This window comes from Tribolium madens, unplaced genomic scaffold, assembly GCF_015345945.1.
Source record: "Tribolium madens isolate multiple individuals breed KSU strain unplaced genomic scaffold, Tmad_KSU_1.1 Scaffold_91;HRSCAF=231;Tcas5.2_LG7, whole genome shotgun sequence".
NCBI classification, from domain to species: Eukaryota; Metazoa; Arthropoda; class Insecta; order Coleoptera; family Tenebrionidae; genus Tribolium; species Tribolium madens.
This window is the reverse complement of record NW_025401063.1, coordinates 16,684,725-16,698,292: the sequence shown is the minus strand read 5'-3', so window position 1 is coordinate 16,698,292 and position 13,568 is coordinate 16,684,725. Positions and strand designations below refer to the sequence as shown.

General features: G+C 33.1%; 1 protein-coding gene across 11 annotated transcripts in view; it reads right to left on the bottom strand.

The window, feature by feature from the left end:
- Positions 1-533: 533 nt before the first annotated feature.
- Positions 534-13,568, bottom strand: part of LOC123011632 (bromodomain adjacent to zinc finger domain protein 2B-like) — a 70,080-nt gene continuing 57,045 nt past the window's right edge. For 5 of the 11 annotated variants that reach the window (XM_044409167.1, XM_044409173.1, XM_044409169.1 and 2 more), the window contains 11 exons: positions 13,453-13,518; positions 13,334-13,378; positions 13,072-13,125; positions 11,568-12,644; positions 8,422-9,831; positions 8,193-8,371; positions 6,392-6,677; positions 5,992-6,113; positions 1,803-2,075; positions 1,441-1,749; positions 534-1,381 (listed from right to left, as the gene is read on the bottom strand). In XM_044409167.1, coding sequence (XP_044265102.1) covers positions 1,225-1,381; positions 1,441-1,749; positions 1,803-2,075; positions 5,992-6,113; positions 6,392-6,677; positions 8,193-8,371; positions 8,422-9,831; positions 11,568-12,644; positions 13,072-13,125; positions 13,334-13,378; positions 13,453-13,518 — 3,978 coding nt within the window. In that variant the 3' untranslated portion in view covers positions 534-1,224. The remainder of the gene's footprint in view (positions 1,382-1,440; positions 1,750-1,802; positions 2,076-5,991; positions 6,114-6,391; positions 6,678-8,192; positions 8,372-8,421; positions 9,832-11,567; positions 12,645-13,071; positions 13,126-13,333; positions 13,379-13,452; positions 13,519-13,568) is intronic. The other 6 variants (XM_044409171.1, XM_044409178.1, XM_044409170.1 and 3 more) reach the window with 4 other exon arrangements.

Sequence of the window (13,568 nt, the reverse complement as noted above, 5' to 3'; positions counted from 1 at the left end):
TCAGGTAACAAATTTTGCGTTGTTGCTTCGGCAATTTCGCGAATTTCGGGCGGAGTGCAAACTAAATTCTGTTGGCTCATATTTTATTTATTATTGTTATATAACATTAATAACTAATAAGTTGTAAATTTTATTTTTAATCACAGACGGCAGAAATAATTCAAAAAATCAGGTAGGCGCCGAGTGTCACCAACCGATACCAACTAACACAAAATTCTCTAGACAACAAAAATATTTTTTAATTAAAATAAGAAAAAAAAAAAGGCGCAAATTAGAAAATACCATAAAATACTCGTTTTATAATGGCCTACGGCTCGTTTTCTAACTTGGGATTCGTGTGCCAAATCAACCCTTATAAAACTTGTTCTTTAATATATTATTTAACAAAAATCATAAGAACATTTTTCCGTTATAAATATACCACAAGAAAGACACATATTAAATTTATAATTGTGAATGATCATTGGTAAAAATACACAGTTGTGTTCTTTTTTCTTTTTGTTGGAGATTTGGATGGAAAAATAAAAAAGTTCGACATTTATAAGTAAATATAATTAATATAAATATCTTACATTAAAATACATAACCTAGTTCTATGAGTTGCAGTTTAGCGCTGCAGAGAACTAGCCTACCAAACACATTATTTATTAATACATCCTTTCCTTTTGAGAACTATGTTCAGCTTACATAAAAACATTTTGTAATAGGCTAGAGAGACATTTAATTTAAGGTTGAGCGATGCAAGTATGTGAAGAAATTTCTTTACATTTTATACAAACTCTTACTCTTCTATTTCACTGCAACTTCAAGACAAGAAACTGAAAATTGAGTTAGAAAATAAATAAATAAAAACCACTGAACATTTAATGAACCAAAAAATTATCCTAAATAAATAATTAAATAAAAAAATACATAATTATCAAAAATACAAATTAATACAAATTGAGAAACCAACTAAAAATCACATTCTTTTTAAGTCAAGTGATGCGCAAATCCAAGATTTTTTAATTGCATTCAAATAATTACAATTTCTGAACGATAAAAAGCTCAAGTATACATTTTTAAAGTCAATATCACACACTGGAAATACCTGTACTGTTTTTGTTTTCGCAGTAATACAATCGAAAAAATCATTTTTTTAAATCACACCTCATCGAAATTTTAAACACTGTTTTCCGGGGGCCTCATTCTTCGATGGTAAGGTCTTTTGGGATAAAGTAGTCCTCAACTATTTGAAATACTCAACTCGTTCCACCGAGCTTCGAAAAACTGACGCATGCAGTGACCTGCTTTACCGACAGGACTATCGTCCTCATTAAACACTTCGCAGTTGTTGAAAATCTGTCTCACATCCAAAACGAATTCCTCTTTTGATTTATAACTACACAGAGAAAAACACAAATCACTCACACAATCAATTTTGATGAAAGTAATACAAACCTCACATCGTACAATTTTTTCTTGATAGTTGACAAATCCATAGGAGTTTTGATGATTTTCTTATAAGTTGGAAATTGCTTCGTATTCACCGGAAGTAAAAAGGGCCACGCATCATCGTGGCATTCCAAATCTTCTAAAATTGTCTTACACGGTGCGAGTTCTTTGAGTAATTTCTTCGAGATGCGATCCTTTTTGGAAGTTTGCGTGGACGGAGAGCCTGCATTGCCGAGACTCGAATTAGAGACGTCGCTTTGGTTGCAATTCGTTGTTTCTTCGTTCGTCGTAACGGAACTATGAGACGGTGCGGGACTGAAGAACAAAATGAGTTAAAAAAATTAAAGAAATTCAAATGTTGGAGTTACCTAGAAGGAGGATGGTCGGACAGTTCGCTGTCCTTGTTACACTTTGCATGGTTCTTACGCATAGTCTTTTTTTGAGGTTTCTTCGATATGCATTTGGAACAGTACCATTTTCCGCGAGGAACTTTGTGCATCATGGGATGAATGCAGTCGGTGTGGTAGGCGCGAGGACACAGTTCGCATAATATCAGTCGAGTACCAGACGTCGACGATTTCTTACCACAAACGATGCAATTACGCTCGCCTGTCGCCTTGTTCATGCACTCGTAGCAATACCTAGAGAAAGGGTGAAAAAGCTGTCTTATAAAAATTATTTGTATTACTAGGCTAGAAACTGTCATTTTGCAAGTGCGAACACGGATTGTGAAGATGAGGCGTTAGCCGAGTCTTCACAACTGCAAGTAAAAACAAGGGGTCAAGCGTATATGCTTGGGCTAGGTGCCACAGTGTCTATTTTTGTAGGTATGTCAACGATATGATCCTTTTGGCATAAAGTAGTCTTAGGAAAAAATTCAGATCGACAACCCCTCTAATAACTGAAATAGAGGGGTACCAACCCTGACCTGACCTGACCTTAATTTTTTTTTTCTTAATAAGTAATAAAGATATTCGAATGCACTCAACGCACACTTGTAGAGAATTTTGAATTTTGTTACATATATTTTTCTTTCATTTTTATCTTTATTCTTTTTTTTATTTTTATTTTCAAAAATTGGGGGTGACTTTTTTTAACAACCTCTTTCGTGACACCTAGCGAAAAAATTGAGGATAATTCTCTATTATTCAGCTTTTATACCCACAACATACAAAAATCATAGGAATGGTGGAACATAGGTAAAAAAAAATAAAACTAACTACATAGTTTCACTGTTTTATGTACGTGATTGGCCTCTCATATACAGGATGTTTCGTCTAAACCCCACATTACAAGTATTGAAAGTTCGAATAAGCATATTTATTTGAAAATTGGTACATAGCCATAAACCATTAAGTCCTCCTAAATGAAAATATTTTCAAGATGGCGGCACTTCCGCTTATACCGGAAGTCGGTCTCAACTTTCTTATTTTAAATGGAAAGCTATATTTTTTACTGCGTTTTTGGATTAATCGGGTTATTTTAAGGGAATTTTCATCAGCTTTCCCTATACCTAAATTTAACCGTTTTTGAAATATTTGGAGTTTTTCAAAAATTTTTGGATCTGCACCTTCCACTTTAAAAATCGGTAACTTTGTCATTTTTAAGATTTTGAATTCGTTTTTTTGGCGTTTGAAAGAGAAAGCTTAGATTCTTTTTCTGGTGTTTTCAAATTTTGAAAAAAAAAAACATCCCAAAATTTCAAGGGTACTTTTGTAATAATTCAAATACTGATAACTCAATTTTTTCAAATGAAATACCTCAATTTTTATTTTACTAAATAGAAGAGAAAGAGAATTTAATTGTGCATTGAGCTGTATTAACATTCCCTATACCTAAATTTAATAATTTTCAAGTTATGGACTTTTTATTAAAACTACAGAAAATTTATTACTAGCCACACCCGTTTTCACATAGTTTGGATATGGAAATCAAAAATTACAAAATTTTCTCTAAACAAACATCAACAGTAAATTACTATTTGACAAATAGTGCCAAAATATCAAAAACCAAAGTTATGCAAACTTAATTATTATTGATAGGTTCTACCATGCGATTATTATTTAAAGCTAACAAGTGAGAAAAATTTATTTTTGTTTAATGAACGACATCATAATTTTGTTACACTCTCCATAAATACAAAATAAATTAATTAAATCTAAGTTTGAGTAGCTTTGACTCTCCATATTTTGGCACTATTTGTCAAATAATAAGTCACTGTCGACGTTTATTGACAAACAATTTTGACATTTTTGAAAACAAACTATACGAAAACGGATATGGCTAGTAATAGATTTTCGGCAGTCTTAACAAAAAGTCACCATAACTTAAAAATTAGTAAATTTTGGTATAGGGAATGCATTATGGCTATGTACCAATTTTCAAACAAATATGATTATTCCAACTCCCAATACTTTTAATGTGAGGTTTAGACGGAACACTCTGTATTACTTGTCTTGATTGATCTTCCAAGAAACATAGGGAAGTAACAGTTATACAGAGAATATACGATAATGATAATGATAAAAACACTGCTACAGTTAGCCAAATTTTTTTTGAAGTTTTAGATAAAATAAAACGTGTTACAAGGCACGTAACGTTATCAGGATTTACATTACTTGGGACTTTTGAAAGCGAAGGGCGATAGCCCTTCAAAGATTCGCTCGTAATATAAAAACTTTAATAACGTTTACTTATTTCGTAAACTACTATACCTGGTGAATAAAAAATATGGAACCAAGCGTTTTTTGCATAAACTAATTATTTTGCAAAAAATAACTAATTATTTTGCAAAAAATAATTAGTGCAGTTTAAAGCACTATTCAAATATGATCGTTTTTCTGGAATAACATTTTTCGATTTGTTTCTTGGTTTTCTAATTAAAAAAAAAACTACTGGTTAAAAATCAGTTTTATTAGAGGTCACTTTTAGTATAAAATCCTTAAGTAAAAAAATTGTCATAGTAGATTGCCATTTCCAAGATTTTCGAAAAATTTTTTTCCCATACTTTTTACTCACTCGGTATAGTAACTTACGTAATAAGTAAACGTTATTAAGATTTTTATATTGCGGACGAATTTTTAAAAAACAAGGGACTATCGCCCTTCGCCTTCAAAATTCCGAAGTAATGTAAAACCTGAAAAGGTTACGTTTCTTGTAAAATGTTTTATTTTACCTAACACAACAAAAAAAGCCAATCACGTACTATCGCATTCATAAAAAACTAGGACAGCAAAACATCGTAGTTACGTCAAATTGTAAAAAAATTTGTAGTGTAACATTTCTACGTACTTTAGGTTAACTGGTTACTGATTTCAACAGGTCAACTAGACAACTTGAATACGTCTGTAATGGTTGGCCTACCTATTATTTGCAATTTAACATCTTTTTCAAAACATACTTGAGAATTTAGTGCTTTAAAAACTTAAACATTAAAATTGTCATAATGACAGACGTTAATATTTGACATTTTCACGTAGCCTAATTTACTCCAACAAAATTTTGCTGTACAAGTTTTTTATGAATTCGATATTACATAAAATAGTGACAATAGTTGATTTTATTTTTTCCTATGATTTTTGTATCTTGTAGGTTTAAACGCCGACCAATAAGGGGTTATTGAAAAAAAAATCACCCCCAATTAAAAAAAAAATGAGTTTTTAGAATAAAGATAAAAATCAAAGAAAAATATATGTAATAGAGTTCAAAATTCTCTACAAGTGTGCGTTGAATGCATTCGAATATCTTTATTAGTTATTGAGATAAAAAAAATAAGTTAAGGGTTGTTACCCCTCTATTTCAGTTATTGGAGGGGTTGGCAAACTGAAATTTTTCCTAAGACTACTTTATCCCAAATGATCATATCGTTGACATACCTACGAAAATAGACGCTGGGGCACCTAGCCCATGCATATAGGGCTAGACCTATTGTTAAATTTTCTCCGGCTAGGGAATTTATTTTTCTTCTATTGGTAGCACTTACTGCACGGTGTAATGATTTAAATTTAAAATAATTTTATGACATTTTTAAAATAATTAAGATTTTTGAGAAGAAAATTCAATTGCATTAGTTGAAAATGGATACACAAGATACGCCAGAGCATATTCAGAATGTGGCAGAAGCTGCAATTCAAAATTTATTGCCAGAAAAATTTCCGAAAATTTTCTTAAAATTCGATTCATTCTGATTCGACTTTTCGGTGCAGTGAAATGTTGTAGAAATACGAGATTTAGGCCGGAAGGAATCAGTTTTCATCATGGTTTGAGGTTATTTTTATGTGAAACAAATTTTTTGCACACTTCCAAAAAGTCATTTGTTGGCTGCGGAAAGCTGTTTTAGGGTTGGATCTTGGATGAAAAAAGGCAGTGGACAGAATTTGTAACAGAAAGAAAACTACAGAACAGACTTGACATTTCAGTGTCTCAGTGCTACCAATACAAAAACTTTCATTAAAAAACCCTGTTTTTATTTTCTTGCATAGACAATACAAATGGGTGTTTTCACTAATTTTAGACGGAGGCCGAAAAATGTTTTTTTATTTTCTTTAAAATACATACCAGTCACCATCAGGAATATTTTCCATTTTCGGTTTAAAGCAGTACGTGTGGTAGCCCTTATCGCAACCATCACACAACAAAAGTTTATCTTCGTTGTCCCCACTGTGGCAAAACTGGCAGTTCTGTAAGAAAACTCAGACATCAAACACTCAACCCAACAATTTTTCCAATTAGTGAAATGAAAATTAGGTGCAGACAGCCATTAAAATTAGTCAAAAAATCGAGCTGTTGCTAGTAATTAAATGAAATGAAATTTTATTCGATAAAATAAAATATGTGGTGAAAAATGAAACCAAATCTAAAATCTAAATCATCATGCAATTAATTCTCATGCAGTTAGTACCGAATTTTCACCACACATTGAGCAAACTAAAAAACTAGAAAAAGCACAAGCACCCACACTGAGCTTGCTGTTATATTTGCGGGCTCTCATTTTATTAAAGACATGAGAAGAGCTCACAGCTTTCATGATACTCTTGTCCCAAGCGATGGACGATTCGAGTGAGTAAAGACACATGGCCAACTGTGCCGACGTCTGAGCCCTATTCACAGCTTCTCTCCACACAGCTAATCCTTTTGGGATTTCATTCGGATCCGAAACTTGCTGATTCGTAACGGCGGACGTCGATTCCTGACCCGATGTCGAATTTTGCTCCCCCACATTGGCAATATTGATACACGTAGGCCTTTTATAAAAAAAAAATTAGTAACACGAACGTAGCGAGTAGCTTAAACTACAGGATGTTCCGTCTAAATCCCACATTAGAAGTATTGGGAGTTGGAATAATCGTATTTATTTGAAAATTGGTACATAGCCATAAACCATTAAGTCCTCCTAAATGAAAATATTTTCAAGATCGCCACACTTCCGGTTATACTGGAAGTCGGTTTCAACTTTCTTATTTTAAATATTTTTTACTGCGTTTTTGGATTAATCGGGTTATTTTCAGGGAGTTTTCATCAGCTTTCCCTATACCTAAATTTATCCATTTTTGATATATTTGGAGTTTTTCAAAAATTTTTGGAAATGCATCTTCCACTTTAAAAATCAGTAACTCTGTCATTTTTTAAGATTTTGGATTCGTTTTTTTGGTGTTTGAAAGAGAAAGTTTAGATCCTTTTTCTGGTGTTTTCAAATTTTGAAAAAAAAAACAAATCCCAAAATTTTAAGGTTACTTTTGTAATAATTCAAATACTCATAACTCAATTTTTTTAAATAAAATACCCCAATTTTTATTTTACTAAATAGAAGAGAATTTAATTGTGCATTGATCTGTATTAACATTCCCTATACCTAAAGGTAATAATTTTCAAGTTATGAAGTTTTTTTTAAAACTACAGAAAATTTATTACTAGCCACACCCGTTTTCACATAGTTTGCTATGGAAATCAAAAATGTCAAAATTGACAACTGACATTTATATAATAATTTATATAATAATTAAGTTTGCACAACTTTGGTTTTTCATATTTTGGCACTATTTGTCAAATAGTAATTTACTGTTGACGTTTGTTTAGAGAAAATTTTGACATTTTTATTTCCATTGCAAACTATGTGAAAACGGGTGTGGCTAGTAATAAATTTTCTGTAGGCTTAAAAAAAGTCCATAACTTGAAAATTATTAAATTTAGGTATAGGGAATGTTAATACAGATCAATGCCCAATTAAATTCTCTTCTATTTAGTAAAATAAAAATTGGGTTTTTTCATTTGAAAAAATAAGTTGTGAGTATTTAAATTATAAGTAACCCTAAATTTTGGGATGTTTTTTTTTCAAAATTTGAAAACACCAGAAAAAGGATCTAAGCTTTCTCTTCCAAACGCCAAAAAAAAAACGAATTCAAAATCTAAAAAAATGGCAGAGTTACCGATTTTTAAATTGGAAGGTGCAGTACCAAATTTTTTTGTAAAACTTCAAATATTTCAAAAACGGCTAAATTTAGGTATAGGGAAAGCCGATGAAAACTCCCTTAAAATAACCCGATTAATCCAAAAACGCAGTAAAAAATATACCTTTCCATTTAAAATCAGAAAATTGAGACCGACTTCCGGTATAAGCGGAAGTGCCACCATCTTGAAAATATTTTCATTTAGGAGGACTTAATGCATTATGGCTATGTACCAATTTTCAAACAAATATGATTATTCGAACTCCCAATACTTTTAAAGTGGGGTTTAGACGGAACACCCTGTATACTCACTTTACTCCTAATGGAGGTTTGAGGTAGCGACGTTCGATGTTAACCTCCAACGATGATAAACGCTCCCTCACGAGAGGCACCACTTCGTTGGGAGGAATCTCGGGAGTGTCCCTATTTGGGATTTTCCAACCCTTGATTTGCATACTCGCACTGGCCACTTTGTCTTCAAGCGCTTCAACCTAAATTTTTTATAGTTGGCAACAATTATTAAAAAATAATAAATAAATACCTGCTCTAAAAGGAATAAATCAACGCGATGAGCTATCGATTGGCTCCACGACCCCGGTTCATCGGGATATGGAGCCCCACCATCCGTAAATTTGACGTTTTCAATCCCTTCCATTGCCAACTCTGTCAAATCCTTTTGCCCTTCTTCGATATAAAATTTTCCCTGTCTCTCGTACATCGTCTGCATGATACTTATAAAGTTTCGTTTCAATTCTCGTTCTCTTGCCCCTCTCACATGCAAATTATCCAAAACCTCTTTCAACTGATCCGGATCTGTAATCCTCCACCAACCGTATCTTTTATCGACAGGAACTGATTTCCTGGCACACGATTTGGGCATTCCATGTTTCTTAATGTGCTCCAATTGAGCACTCTCCTCGGCTGTCATCTGCAGAGGAGCCGGACTGTCACACAAACTGTGATAATTGGAGGAGTTGGCTCCTGGTGGTGGAAAAACAGGAATTTTAAGTTCGGTGAGGTTATCTCTGGTACAAGCACCAACACCATTATCCCATCGATTTCCAGCTGTTAAATAAATACCCTCGCAAGAGCCCTCTTTATTTAAAATACTGAACCATTTATGCTCACTTTCGGATGGTTTCTCGTCCTCGGTCTTGGACTCGACTTTTATATCACATTTTAATTCGTTGAGAATCTCATTTTTTAATTCTTCCTTAACTTCGGCTTTCACATCGGCTTTTAAGTCTTCTTCGGTTTTGTTCTCACGTTCCATACATTGACCGAGTTTTTCGAAAAGGTTGAATTTTTTATTAGCGAAAGAATCAGACTCGACCGGCTCTGTTTTAATTTCTTCAACGTGATTGTTGACTTTGTTCAGAGATTCTTGCTTTAATTTATTCTCCTTTTCTATTTCTATATTTCGTTCAAGGTTTTGTACTATGTCGTCTACACTTTTTCTCAATTCCGCTAAATTTCGTTCGCTTTTATCTAAAATTTCACCATTTTCGAACACTCCTAATCGGTTTGGGGTCTTTCTGTGTTCGTTATCATTATCATCGGTTGTTTTTACTAGATTTTTCTCGACCTCTTCGGTACTTTCGTTGTTGCCGACAATATTGCTCACTTCTTTATCGACATTAGAGTCGTTTATGTTTTCAACGTTGTTCATTAACTTATTAATATCATTTAAACTGTTTATCGTCTCAGTTGATTGGTCGAATTGAGTTTGTTCGAGCAAAACCTCGGGTTCTGCAGATTCCATGGCTTCTACGAAAACACCACCAGCTTTAGACAGACACCAGTAGCGTCTCCAGTAGCGATCTTGTCCAAAACAAGAGGCCCGAAGCTGATGTGTGGACGAATTTAGAGATTGCAATTGGGCCTCCGACTGTTTTACCAATTTTTCAAGCTTCTTACCCAATTCTTCACCTGATAGTTTGTTATCCTCCTCCTAAAAAAGATAAAATTGGTTTTCGTATTGACTAGTACAAAAAATTAATAACACAGGCGACAAAAAAAAGTCATGTCGTGACAACTTGACAAATTTTATATCATTTTGTTCGTCTCAGTGAAACAAATCAAATGCACTAAATTTTTTTTTTTAAAAGTCCACACACTTTGAACAAAATATTTTTTTTCTAATTTAAATGAATTTAAAATACTTTAACTTTACAAAATCATTACTCAATAACTATTAGGCCGATTTCCTTCAAATAAACACCATTCTAAAGGGATGGTCTTGCCCTTTAGAATGATATAAAATTTGAAATTGAATATTAGCAAACTTTTCTTCGAACAGTGTTCGAAGAAGTTCGAACTAAATCGAAATAATCTAAGAAAAACCCTACGAGTAATTTTTTTTCATCATTACCATCGTGTAGAGCATCTCTTTATTAGTTATAATCCAAATTTTCAAAAAAATATACAGAGTAGTTTTCAAGATATGATTTTTTGAAATTGTTTGTTTACTTAAAACAAATAAATTGTACCTGCGTACTAATTAAAGCAAATATAGTTTTTTTGTTGTAAAAATGACCACTGATCATTGAGCAAAGAGGATCTAGAAGTTTAAGGCAAGAGTCTTAAATATAAGAGCAAATCTTTTGCAAATCAAATCACTTTCCATTCAGATTTCGACTTGTTCACTTTGTTCTAGGTTTCTGAAATTTTTTTGAAAATGTTTTGAGCAAATGCTTTTTCAACATTTTCGAGTGATGTTAAATGCAAGAAGTCACCTGATTTATTTTGTTGGTACATTCTACGATTAGCTTCAGTTTGCTTGTAGGTAGTAGTTGTTGTGATAACAGTTGCACACGAAGCAACTGACTTATTGCATTCAACATCAGTAGAAAGTGATGAGAAAGCATTTACTGAGAACATTTTCAAAAAAAAAGTTCAGAAAGCTAGAACAAAGTGAGCAAGTTGAAATCTGGATGAAAAGTGATTTAATTTGAAAAAGATTTGTTCTTATATTTAAAGCTTCTGCTTTAAACTTCTAGATCCTTTTTGCTCAATGATCAGTGATCATTTTTAGAACAAAAAACTCTTTATTTGCTTTAATTAGTACGCAGGTACTCTTTGTTTGTTTTAAGTAAAGAAACAGTTTTTGTTTATTATAATTAGAACAAAGAAGATGCAATTGACCATTTTTAAGCATAAGGAGAATCCTAAAACAAATACTTTTATAAAAATGCAATTTTAGGTAAGATTAACATGCATTTCTCCCATATGGCGCAATACCTGAATAGCTTCAAAAAAGCATATCTTAAAAACTACTCGGTATATTATTTTAAAAATTTGGATTCTCACTAATAAAAAGATGCTCTACACGATGGTGACGTAGAAAAAAATCCTCTTAGGGTTTTTCTTAGACTACTTCGATTTACTTCGAACTTCTTCGAACACTGTTCGAAGAAAAGTTTGCCAATATTTAATTTCAAATTTCATATCATTCTTAAGGGCAAGGTCATTCCTTTAGAATGGTCTTTATTTGAACGAAATTGGCCTAATAGTTATTGAGTATTTCAAATTTATTTAAATTATAAAAAAATATTTAGTTCATTTAGTTGTATGGACTTTTTGAATTTTTTTTAGTGCATTTGATTTGTCTCACTGAGACGAACAAAATGATATAAAATTTGTCAAGTTATCACGACATGACTTTTTTTTGTCGCCTTGTGTAATTACCTCTTCGGGTTGCGTCCCCACACTTTCATTCTCACTCATATCGTTTTCCTCATCATCTAATAAGTCATCCTTGTGCAAAGAAGGCGAGTCTACCGCCCCTTCAGCCTCTCCATCAACTTTATTTTGGGCCTTTTCAACTGCTTCCGACCTCACTTTTCTCCCGTGTAACATCCTCAACTTTCGGATTTTCGTATCAAGGAGCCACTTTTCCTTCTTCTGTTGTGCCACACTCTCCAACGAACTCTCTATCTGTCTAATCACGGCTTTATTTTGCAACAATTCGTTACACAAAAATGCTAAAATCTCGGCTTTACATGTCGGTGAAAGCGCCATAAACGGCTTATCTTTCAACATATCGGACATTTTCCACGTGTCGTTCTCATGCAATAATTCGTAATATTGCGAGTTTTTTCCAAGAGAAGTTTGTTGCATTTCGTTGTCGTTCTGATGATGATCGGCCACTCGTTTCTCTCGATCCCTTTCAAAATGCACCCCCGTTAAAGCTTTAACTTCGCCTGTCGCATTAGCGTAGAGATAAATTCGTAAAATTTCCGATAAATTCGCATGAGTTATGTCGGCCTGTCTCAGACTTTGTCCCAGTATTGTCGTATGACGTGCTGGATTTGGAATTCCGGGATCTTCAATAGCGCAGACTAGCAAATGTGTCATCACAGAAAAAAGCTCTTCTTCGGCTTCGGAAGAGTGCTCATTAGGCATTAAAGCTTGCTGGAGCGAATCTAAAGTCGGAAGTGACTCCATATCGAATCCCAACGTTTCGCCAAAATTGTGCAAAAATTCAAACACCATCAGGATATCGGCAAAAGCTTTTCCAGGCAATTTCAAACCTGGAATTCGCTCGTATTCCGGTAACGGTTTCTGATCGAGTTCCAAATCTTCGCACGGTTTTCGCAGTTCAGAGAGAATTTCCATTTCCATTTTTCGTTGTTCCATTTTCTTCTCTTTGTTCGCTTGTTTTTCCGCCAAAAGTTGCTGCTTTTTGCGTTCGCGTTCCTCGAGTTTTCGACGATTTTCCAAAGCTTTCACTAGAGCCATGTGTTGGCGACGCCTTTCGCGCTCCTGGTGAAAGAAAATAACTTTCAAAAACGTGACAAAAGTCACAAAACGCATGCTGTTTTACTTATGAACTCTTACTCTCAATTAATATTAAAAATAAAATTAGTGAAGCAATTAGCAGTTTTGTATTTTTTTAAATTCGTCAGTATAATTTTATAGAAATAGAAATCCCTTCACCAACAGTTTTAAAAATTGCACTAGACATTATAAAATGCAACTTTTCAACGCAAAAAATTAAAATAAGCTTAATTTTTCGCACTTGATGTTAGTTATAACACAGCGAGCCGCTAAACACATTAAAACCAAATTAGTATCTGAGAAAAATTGCGTAAAGCAAGTTGTAGTAAGCTAGCGAGTTGGAAAATAACAAAATAAAAAGTGAATGATGAATGAGACAGATTATACATTCATATTAGATACATGTCCATACCAACTCAACAGTGTAGAGCATTTCTCGCTGTTTACTGATCTCCTGTATGTACATCTAGGGAGAAAAACAGCATCACAGTATATACACAAGCGACAAATTTGACAATATGTAAATGCACACACACAAAATTAATACGAAATTTAAATCCTTATTTCGATTATAAAACACAAATGAAATGATTATTACGTGAAACAACACAAAAAAGGTAACATAATAAATAAAGATCAAAGCAACGAAAGCGTTTGTTATGTGTGATTATTACCTGTTCTTTTAATATGGCGGCTTGTTGTCTTTTGAATTCTCTCTCCTGTAATTAAACAAAATGAATAAATAAGCAATGTCATAAATGAGGTGATTAAAAAAGGGAAGTAAATGAATTACCTGTTGTTTTCGTTGTTGTTCCTCGTGTCTGTGTTTCTCGAGTTCCTCTTGGCGTTTTCTTTTAGCCTGTCATGCAACACGTGACAACATATCATAACAGAAAGAAACAAATTGAA